Below are 11,242 nucleotides of genomic sequence, written 5' to 3' on the forward strand. Positions count from 1 at the left end.
AATTTACACAATATCTTTTCATATATGAAAATTATTATTATTATTATTGAACTAATTTCGATAATCATTATTTTGAAGAAAGAAGATAAACTAAAGTTAAAATAATTTAAAATTAATTAGAAGTAGAGGACTATAATGCAATCAAACCCAAAATAGAAGGACTAAATTGGTATTTTCACAAAAATGGTGAAAAAGATATAAAAGGTTTCCTGAGGTTTGTTGGCAAAATGAAAAAACCTAATGCAAAGAGGGGAAATCAGAAAGAGGGAGCAAAAATCAGTGTATTGGAAGTCTTAACATGACAAGCAAAAGCCTACATTGCCACACTCCTTAAACGCTCGCCTCCAGCTTCAAGCCATCGCCACCCTTCTTCCCCTTCAACCTCTTCTCTTCCATCTTTGAATCCCCAAAATTCCCATGGAAGACGATGATGAGTTTGGAGATCTTTACACCGATGTTCTCAGACCGTTTGCTTCTTCTTCCTCTTCATCTGCTCCGCAGACCTACCTTTCTTCTCCCGCCCCTCCGCCTCTTCAACGTTCGATCGATCTCAATCGCCACCACGACGACGAGACTCCCCCCTATGGAGCTTCTTACTCAAGCCCTGTTGTTCCTTTGCAGCTTCCCAAGGAAACCCCACTTCTCCAGCCGCCTCGGGAGTCTACATCCGCTGGTTCTTCTGGGTTTGTTCTCAATTTGGCCGCTAGAAACGACGGTGACGGTTCTCGGGTTAGGGGTGGTGAGGATTTTGCTTCTGTTGATGCTGAATTGCCAAATAGGGGTTTGGAGGATCGGAATTTTGGTGTTGAATCTGGAATTGTTGATGGGTCTGAGAAAGATATCAATTTGATGGATAAGGATGTGAAATTCGATATTGAAGAGGGGAATGCCGAGGTTGAGGATGACGACGTGGGTGTTGAGCCGATTATTCCTGGCTTGACTCCCAGCGGTGGAATATCGATCCATGGAATAGGCGGGAATTTGGAAAACGCGGAGGGTTTTAGAATGAATGATGCTTCACGAGACCGGGGCGATGGCGGTGATGACTGGGATAGTGACAGTGAGGACGATTTGCAAATTCTGTTGAATGACAGTGATCGTGGGCCTATGGCAATGGAGAGAGGTGGACTGGAAGGTGACGATGAAGACGAACCCCCACTGGTTATTTTGGGGGATAATGATCAGAATCAGGCTATGGAAGAGCAAGAGTGGGGTGAAGACGCAGTGCCAGCAGCGGATGGTGAGAGAAAGGAGTCGGGCGAGGTTGCAAAATCTAGTGCTGGGATGGTTGTGGCACCAAAACTCGGATATAGCAATTATGGTTATCGTCCTTTTCATTCTCAATATAAGGTCAGTGTATTATACGTTTTTCGAAGGCGTGATAAGTGTATATGGGGTTTTTTTTAGTTCCCCTCTTGTCAATGATAATCAGAATGTAAATTTTTTGTTTGTTATTATATGACGTGAATAATACTTTTAGATTGCGATTGTACTTTTAGCCCTTCTTATTGACATAAGAAATTTTGGATTGACAGTGTAAATTACTGAATACGTATGATATTCATGATATCAGATGAAAATAAACAATCATTGATTAACCTTGCAAACTTGATATTCTTGATTTTATTCAAGAGTGGAATTGTAGTGTTATGCCATCCCTCAACTGGTGTTTGATGTGTAAAGTGTAAATTATCATCATGACGAAGATAAGGATCATCTGATCAACTGAGTTCTCTAGGAAGACTTGGTGCTTTTTAAAACCAAGTTTTTTATTCAGCTAGTGTGTGGGCACAGTTTTGAAGGCAGAGGTAAAAGATTATGTGGGCAAATATTGCTCTGCGGAAACTTTTTGGGAGCTTCAGGTTCATCTCAAGAGAAACTGCATGTTTCCTGAAGGGAAGTCTAAGAATGTCAGTTGAGTGGGCAATTTGGATTTGTTCCCCAGCTTCTAGATAGTGTTTCTTGTCTAAACATATTTGTAATTTTATTCTTGATTCAAACCAATTGGAAAAGGTTTTTTTCAATCTTTTGTTTGTTCTGTCCGGGATAGATTCCTCATCACCTCCCTCCTATATGTATAGTAGATTACTAATATCTAGTTACTTGGGGAGTAGCTGGCGAGAATCATCATTCTGCTTACTGTTACCTGTAGCAACTCTGATGTGGACTACAACTCGAATGGCTGGACATATTTTTCAGGTCAAGGATTACGATCTTTGAGACACTTCCTACGCATCCTTCAAGGACTTCAATTAGCCATCAAAGAACTAGTTGACGATACTTTGTCTATTCAACTGGTTTACCCTTTCCTGTAAAACTGAATTCCTCTGTGCCTGCCATCACTACAATTTTCTGTGTACAGCAGTGTTTGAAATGATCCATGACATGAATAATATTTAAGGATATCATAGTTCTTGGTTCTAATTGTCTTGCTTTCAACAAGTGAAGGTTCGTAACAATTTCATATTGAAAATCACCAAAGCATTTATCTCACTCCTGGAACTACTCATATCCTAATTGAAACTTTTTAGATATTTGGAATAAGTTAAGTGGTCCTGAACAGTGAACATTATCCTCAGAGTTAATAAGAGAAATGGCAGTGATATTGTCTTTATATTAATTTCCATTGAAAGGTACAACCTGCTGCAGCCAACCAAAACTTCTGCTTTATGTGTGTTTGTTTTTGTTGTTGTTGTAGTCTTGATCATCGTTGCATCAAGCCATTCACAAAATCTGTTGGCCATTTTTGTTATTTTCGCCAGTTGCTTAGATCATTACACTGGAAATTCTTGAATTCACTTATACTGAGTAGTTATAAGCATATATATTTGCTTTTTAGATTTCAACTGCCGATGGTTAAAATTTCTTGTTTACTTTTTGCTTGCTGCCTGTTTCTGATAATAAAGCCCATATTCTTGGTGGCATATGTAGTATGTGAGACCTGGTGCAGCACCTTTTCCTGGTACTTCTGCTTCTGGCCCTGGAGGAACTCCAAATCAAGCTCGGCCCCTTGTCAACATGGGCCCTGTTGGTGGTCGTGGTAGAGGTGATTGGCGACCAGCAGGACCAAAAGATCCAGCTTCAGTGCAGAAAGGTTTTCATTCAGGTTTTGGAGTGCCTGGATGGGGAAATAATATGGGAGGGCGTAGTTTTGGTGGCCTTGAGTTCACTCTGCCTTCACACAAGTAATACTTGCCTTGACCCACTGAAGGGGTTCTATGTTGAAACATGATGTGCTAGCTCTAGTTGTTATCAATTGCATGCTTCAATTTCTGGAAAATTTTCTATCTTTAAATGCCCTCGGCGTGCTTGTGCTTGTGAAATGAACTTCACATGTTTTTGTGTGTGGAGTGAACAATACCATTTACCTTCTGGGGGAATGTTAATTCTGCCTATTTTCCTGCTTCATAAGTTTGACCTCAATGGCTTAAAAATTTATACATTAAAAATGTTTCATAGTCATGCCTGAATGACCTGAAAATTTTGATATTTGAGGACATCTTCGTTTCCGTAGTCTCTCTCTCTCTCTCTCTCTATTTTTTTTTTTTTTAAATTTAATTTTTTTTTTTTGTAATTTCATTTTCATAGTTAATTTGTTTTGTTCAATTGCCTAACTAATGTTTCAGTTTTCTACTTTGCTAATTGTAGTACGTTTTGATCCTAACTTTGTCATTCAGGACAATTTTTGAAGTTGACATTGATAGTTTTGAGGAAAAACCATGGAAATCTACTGGAGTGGATGTATCTGACTTTTTCAACTTTGGTCTCAATGAGGATAGCTGGAAAGAATACTGCAAACAGCTGGTAAACGCTTACCTTTGTCCGAACTTGGCTTTACAGACATCATTTTTTGGGCTTATAGAGCTCCTTCCCCTTAACTGGCACTGTTTCAATTCTCCCAAGGCGCTTGACTGTTATTTATCCTTTAGTTTTGTTTTGCTGTATTTTTTAGTATCAGACTCTTTTCATTATATCAATGGAAAGTTTTGTTTCCTTAAAATAAAAAAAATGTTTCGATTACTGAAAGTTTGTGTATTTTTTCCAAGTTTTTGTGCTCCCCCACTTTTGGTTAGCCTTCTAATAAGAGCTTTTTGTATTCTCTCATTCTTCTTAATAAAACTTGGCTTCCCATAATAAAATTAAAATAAAAAACCTTTACTTTTATATACAGGAACAACTACGCCTGGAGGCTACTATGCAAAGCAAAATTCGTGTATATGAGAGTGGACGGACAGAACAGGTATGTTAATGGTTCTTTCATGGAAGGAGTGAGTTCTTTAAACCATGTTTTAATATATTTTAAATTCATGTTTCTTTACAGTGTCTTTGAATCTCAACATTCTTTTGGTTTCCTTTTCAGGGCTATGATCCTGATTTGCCTCCAGAGCTAGCAGCTGCTGCAGGTATTCATGATATTCCCAATGAACACACTCTTGGGAAGTCTGATGCTTTACAAAATGATGTAGGAAAAGGAGCAGCTCGTGTGCGTCCACCTCTGGTATGTATTTACTTTGTTCTATCATTCTAGTGATATGCAGAGGGAAGCCCTCAATCCATTTTACATATACTAGGAAGAAGTGTTGTGTGCAGTAACTGGTTAGCTATTAGAGGTAAGTTGTGAGTGCATTTTGTGTGCAAGTGACGTAGGGCCTTATGCAACATATATGGTTGTTGTATGTGGTGCGTGGGGGTAGCTTAGCTCTGTTGGGAGATACACATAATTATCAAATGTTTGTGAGCTGTAAACCCTTTCCTTTGTTAATATAATGGGCATATTTTGGAAGGCATCAGAACACATTTTTGGGCATGCTAAGGGGGAGAAGAAGATGATCAACCAAATCAAGGCTGTCCAACAATGTTTGGGAAACTTATGTGCTTTATTATGTAATTTGTTGGAGGAATATTGCATTGTGTTTCACTGGACTGGGGATATCTAGCATTGTGTTTCAGTGGACTGGGGACTTACCTTCACAAAGACAATCTCCATATTTTTTTCCCATTCCCTTCGATTCTCTCTTTTCTTTCACTTGATGACTACTGCTGCATTGATGTTGGAGAGTGTTGCCCGGCATCAGCGTTGGTCAGAACGGTGACAGTTTGTGGATGCTACTAGAGCAGTGGCAATGGAAGGAGATTGAATGAAATTGATCATGCGGAATGGCAACAGAATAGGGGAAGAGAGGGGAGAACAAAATCGAGGGAGGGGGAAAAGCAGAATGGGCGGTTAGGGGGAGAGAGGGGAGAACAAACTTGAGGGAGGGGGAAAAGTAGAATGGGCGGTTGTAGGGGGAATGGGAGAATAGGGTTAGTTTATTTTTTTTTTTCTTCTTCTTCTATATATATTTTTTTATTTTTATAAATTTAAAAAGTGGATGTTCGGCCTTTTGTGGGTTTTTATGGGGTTTTGGGCTGTTGTCTTTATTTAGTTTTAATGGCAATAAGTTATGGGGTTTCTTACACCATTAATTTTATCTTTAAATTTTGAATCAACTTAATAAACTGCATATTTATAGTTACTCTTCATTCCCATTTTTTAAGATTACTTTTAATAGTCAGTAACACAAGTAAATGATTTTGGATTTTATCTTTTAATAATAATAATAATAATAATAAAATAAAATAAAAAATAGCGTGTTCGTCCTACATTTTAGAAATTAGCATGTTCCTGTGTTCGTGTTGTGTTGTGTCTGTCTCCAGTGTTCTTGCTTCTTAGGCTGAGATTGAACGGCTAGTGAATGAAATGATGGTTGCAGAGATAATTCAGTTGAGTGCTAGTCAATGTTCGAGTTCGTGATCGATTTTATTTGTTAAAAGAAAGATATAGGACGGTGATTCTATGTGGATTATAGGCCCACAACACACTGTCACTGTTATTGAAAAATTTCAATCCTGGTAGTTGAAGAGTTGTTCGATGAGTTACATGCTATAAAGCATTGACACTTCTATGGCCAAGTGCCAGTGTTGGACGGTGTCCGACATGCCAGTTGGCATGTCCATTATTTTATTATTAGCTTTTTACTTTCCAACACATTAGGACACACCAAGGACACTCCATATGCAGAGATTTTTTACAAAAACGATGAAACAAGACCCACTATCGGCAACCCATTTATGGGCATTTTAAGCCAATTAAAATAAACTGTTCAGCCCAACTTTTTTAAAATTCTAGAGCTTTTACACACTTTCTCTTTACTAACACACTTCACTCTCAAGACTTAACCCACAATCTGCCCTTTTCAGAAAAATAAAAAACCCACTATACTACCCGATTCTTCTTTCTAACTTCATCGATGGTGGTGACTTCAACTTCAAGACCCATGAGCACCGACAACTTATGTGACTTCTCTTACTGTTTTTTTTTCTTTTCTCAAATATGTTTTTTTCCTTCTGTTTTTATCTTTCCTTTCTTTTTTCATTTTTGTTTTTTCTTACTTTTGTTAAATATATGTGCGCATATTTCACGATATGTCAAATTATGCACAAATATATTTGTTTTTGTTAAAAAGAAATAATGTCTCCAACGTGTCATTTCCTACTTTTTTGGAAATTGACGTGTCATTGTATCGGTGTTATGTCGTATTCGTGTCGTGTGTTTGCTTCTTGGGTTACATGGTGCCAAGCTCTTCTCCAAGATCAATATGAAATCTGAGTATCGTCAAATTTGAATGAATCCCAAAGACGTTGAGAAATTGACGTTTAGGACTCATGAAAGGCACTATGAATTTGTCGTGATGCCATGGTTTGACAAATATGCTTGCAACTTTCCAAGCTTTGATGAATAAGATATTTCAACCCTATGTACGGAAGTTTGTCTAGGTGTTTTTCGATGATATATTAATCTACAATGTTGACTTAGAGGATCATTTGCAGCATTTGACTGCTATTAATGCTTTTGCAAGAAAATGAGCTATATGCTAACCAAAACAAATGTCAGTTTCCTTGTGAGAGAATTGAATATCTTGGACGCTTAATATCTGGACAATGAGTAAAGGCTGATCCAGAGAAGCTTCATGCTATAATCTAATGGCCTGTGCCTAATACTATATGAGAATTGTGCGGATTTTTGGGTTTAATCGGTTATTACCGAAGGTTTGTGATGCATTGTGGGAGTTTAGCAGCCCTTCTCAGTGAGTTACTAAAAGCAGGGCAATTCGAATGGTCGGAGGAGGCATAAGAAGGCATTCGTGAAGTTGGAAGATGCCATGGTGACCATACATGTATTAGCTTTACCTGATTTTTGTAAACCATTTGAGGTGGAGACCGATGCATCCGGAATTGGGTTAAGCGTGGTAGTCACTCAACAACAGCGGTGCCTACTTTAGTCACACTCTATTAGAATGGGCACATATGAAGATGTTTTATGAATGCTTATAGCCATGGTCATGAAAATCCAAAATTGGCATCCTATTTGCAAGACAAAAGTTTGTAGTACAAACCGACCAACGTGCAGGACCGACTTTGTTGTTAGGGTCCCGTTTGGATCATTTTGTTTTTAAAAATTAATCCTATGCACACTGCTTCCACCTCTAAATTTCTTTCTCTGTTATACCAATGGTTTAAAAAACCAAGCCAAATTTTGACAACTAAAAAAATTAGCTTTCAAAAAGTACTTTTTGTTTTTGTAATTTGGCTAAGAATTCAACCATTGTACTTAAGAAAGATGCAAACTATTGTAAGAAATGTGGATGAAATAAACTTAATTTTCAAAAACAAAAACAAAAGATCAAATGGTTACTAAACGGGGTCTAAACTATTAGGCTATGATTTTGAATTTCGATACAAACCAGGGTTGTACAACAAGGTTGTGGATGTTCTTTCCATGTTTCCTCCCATTGCTCATGTTGCATGCCTTTCAGTACCAGCAATCCTCGATGTTAAAGTGATTTGGGAAGAAGTGGACAAGGATGTTAAATTGGCAGCTATTATTTAACAGCTGGAAAATGATAAAGATAATGTACTGTGATACTCTTTCCAATAAGGCATCCTTACGTAGAAGGGAAGGTTAGTTCTGTCTAAGACTTCCAAGTTAATTCTTGCTATACTTCACACTTACCACGATTCAGTCTTTGGAAGCCACTCTGGATTTTTGTGCAAGTATAAGCCCTTAACAGGGGAGCTATATTGGGAGGTAATGAAAACTGATACAAAGAAGGATGTAGAAGAATGTATTGAATGTCAAAAGAACACGACTTTAGCTGTTTCCCCTGTGCTTCTTCCATTGGCTAGTCTAGTCTGGTGTTTTTGTGGTGAGCAACCAAAATAGTGGGTATCTTGGCTACGCTGGATGGATTTATAGCTTGATTGGTATCACACCGTTCCAGGCGATATGAGGTCATTTGCCTCCTCCCTTACTGTTTTTTGGAGACTTGCTAACACCAAATTCCACACCGGATCAACAGTTACAGGAGCGTGATGTAATGTTGGGTGGTTCAAAGAGCATCTTTGTGCTGCACAAGACCAGATGGAAAAGTTTGCTGATCGAAAGTGGAGGGAGTTAGAATTCCAAGTTTATGATTGAGTCTGCTTGAAGTTGCGCCCTTGTCAATAGGTCACTTTAGCTAAATGACATAACGAAAATTTTCCCCTAAGTTCTTTGGACCCTATCAAGTGATTGATCAAATTGGCTAGTGGCTTATAGGCTTCAGGTGCCGGAGGGGCTCTTCCACACCCAGTGTTCCATGTCTCTCAGCTCAAACGAGCCTTGGGTCAGCATCATTAGGTTCAGTCCACTTTTCCTAATCTCTCTAAATTGTTTGAATGGGTTGTTGAACCTGGAAATGTATAGTATAGTTATCGGAAAAATGCTACCATAGGCGTTTGGGAAGTCCTGATTAGTTGGAAGGGTCTGCCAAAACATGAAGCGATTTGGGAGATCATTGATGATTTCAAGCAGCAATTTCCTGATAAACCATGAGGGCAAGGTGGTTTTAGAAGTAGAAGGTAATGTTAGGCCACCAATTATATTTCATGAGGGAACCAAAGCATTAGGGGTAGGAAGTGTGGCGTGATTCTGTGAAGGAAAGGGGACCACTGTCTATTATGTTGTTGGGCGAGGAGAGTCTATAGTCTGAGGTGAGGGAATGTTGAGGGTAGCTTGATTGTTAGTATTTTCTTGAGAGTGGGAAGGTAGAGGTTCTGAATCTTGTAAAATAGATCCGTGAGTTGTATTAGACTTAGGGCTTCTCGGTTTCCTTTGAATGATACTGTCTTGTAAGGAGATGCTTGCAATATTCCGATTGTGTCGGGAACCCTCGAACAACATGTGTATGTAAGCTATAGGAATTTATTTTTCTGAAAGAAAATTGGAGTACTTGGGACATGTATTGACGACCACATTCCAAGCCATGTTGACTTGACCAATAGTAACGCCTAGAAATTTAAGAGAGCATTGGTGGTTATGGACTGATAAGTTATGATAGAAAGTCTATGGAAGGATATGTTTAGATAGTCAGGACACTCACACAAAGCACCACCAATTTGGTTGGATAGACAAGTTCGAGAGATTTTAAAACTAAAATGATTTCAGTATCCATTTTTATGCTAATGAGGATATGATATCCTATGAGTTGCTCAGTAGCATAGGGCCATACCGCTGCATTGTCTGAACATTCTCACGGACACAAAAAAAAAAAAAAAATTGAAAAATCCATTTTTGTGCTCCCTAGTTTCAGCTATGGCGCAACAAAATCTATTTCCAGGAGTTGATTGCAATTGTTCTAGTGTGCAAAAATAGAGACCATTTATCTGGATTCAAAATATCATTTAGAATAGCTCCTAGTTCAAACTCAATACATACTCAGTCTAAAAGCCAAAGTTGCTGGTGCATATCTAGGTTTTTGCTGAAAGTCACGTTGACATCAATCTTGGTGTCAAATGACGTTCCCAATAATACAAGCGAGGATTCTATGTCAAAATATTGCAACTGTCGTATTGGATGGCAGTAGTGCTTGTAGTCCTTCCACTGTAGAAGATGACTTATTGAAGTATAAGTGTTTTTTAATACTAAAGGACTCTGCTACACTCCCAAAAGAGGATGGCATCTAACGTCATCATATTAGTTATGCAAATATTCAACAATATCACAGGCAAGTTTTCCTTTTACCTTATGTAATTAGGATGATGTTGCAATGGTTTAGGGTTGATGGCATGCCTAAATAGGAGGTAGAATACTATTTTAGAGCATTGATTGATCAACTAACGTAATAACGCACTTCTCTCTTTAAAGCACATTTATACTGCCCTTTCTGTGTTGCATAGTTGTTTGTCAATAAGGGTGGTAGTTTGCATGAGCTTCCTCCCTCTCGTGTCAGATCTTGTTAAAAGCTTTGCTATTGTGATTGACGTGGTAATTATTTAGGATTTAATTAAAGAGAAGCATTTGCCTCAAAATAGTTAAAATAAAATAAAAAAATAAATGAAGAGAACCATGATATATCATCTGTGGGAGTAAAACAAAATGATGCTAATCCATTCATTGAGTTCTTATCCAAATTGTCCTTCATTTGGCAAGCCTTAAACTTGGTGAAGTGCATACCATGGATGGATATTGGTGCAACACTTTCTACAATGTTCCAACAAGGATTATCCATGTCATTTTGCATATGGCAGCTATTTTCTCAATCGTGATTGTTTAGGACAAACTTCCACCTCCATTTTAATAGTTGACTGGCTTGAGGAGAGGGATGCAGTCCTTGCTTTGATTTTTCAACTAATGATTTCCCAACAAATCATGAAGGGTCAAACTGATAAGCACAGAAGGGTGGGTGATGTGGTAAAAGGTTGCAATCGTTTGGTGAAATGTGGTTGTTAGGCTGAATGTAAAGTGTTGTATCTAATGCAAAGACCTTCCAAATTTTGATGGCAGCCCATTGGTTGCAATGCAATTACTGCCCATTGTGGATATCCATCCCCTTTTCATGTTTTTCAGCTTATACCCCCTAGCACAATTATTTAAAACCCACCCCTTGGCCACTTAGTTTGGACAGTGCTTTACAAGATCCAATGCTCAGTGGTGTTTTCAGGCATCTGCGCTACTACAGATCCTACATTCGGTGATCCAGAGGTCATATTCAGTGGGAAGGGTTATTGTTTGGAGAGGCTTCTTGGAACCACTGGAATTGCTAAGGATGCAGTTTCCTTCTCATTTAAGGATGTGGTGAGTTTTTAGGACGAGAGTATTATTGAGGGACTGCAACTGCAGCCCCTGATGTGATTTAGATATACAGGAAAAAGTCTGTGCGTG

General features: G+C 38.4%; 1 protein-coding gene across 1 annotated transcript in view; it reads left to right on the forward strand.

Annotated features, from left to right (window-relative positions):
• Positions 1-230: 230 nt before the first annotated feature.
• Positions 231-11,242, forward strand: part of LOC120071918 (FIP1[V]-like protein) — a 17,052-nt gene continuing 6,040 nt past the window's right edge. The window contains exons 1-5 of the mRNA XM_039024342.1: positions 231-1,350; positions 2,932-3,185; positions 3,678-3,804; positions 4,172-4,240; positions 4,361-4,498. Coding sequence (XP_038880270.1) covers positions 418-1,350; positions 2,932-3,185; positions 3,678-3,804; positions 4,172-4,240; positions 4,361-4,498 — 1,521 coding nt within the window. The 5' untranslated portion in view covers positions 231-417. The remainder of the gene's footprint in view (positions 1,351-2,931; positions 3,186-3,677; positions 3,805-4,171; positions 4,241-4,360; positions 4,499-11,242) is intronic.

The sequence above is a fragment of the Benincasa hispida genome, chromosome 2, assembly GCF_009727055.1.
Source record: "Benincasa hispida cultivar B227 chromosome 2, ASM972705v1, whole genome shotgun sequence".
Lineage (NCBI taxonomy): Eukaryota > Viridiplantae > Streptophyta > Magnoliopsida > Cucurbitales > Cucurbitaceae > Benincasa > Benincasa hispida.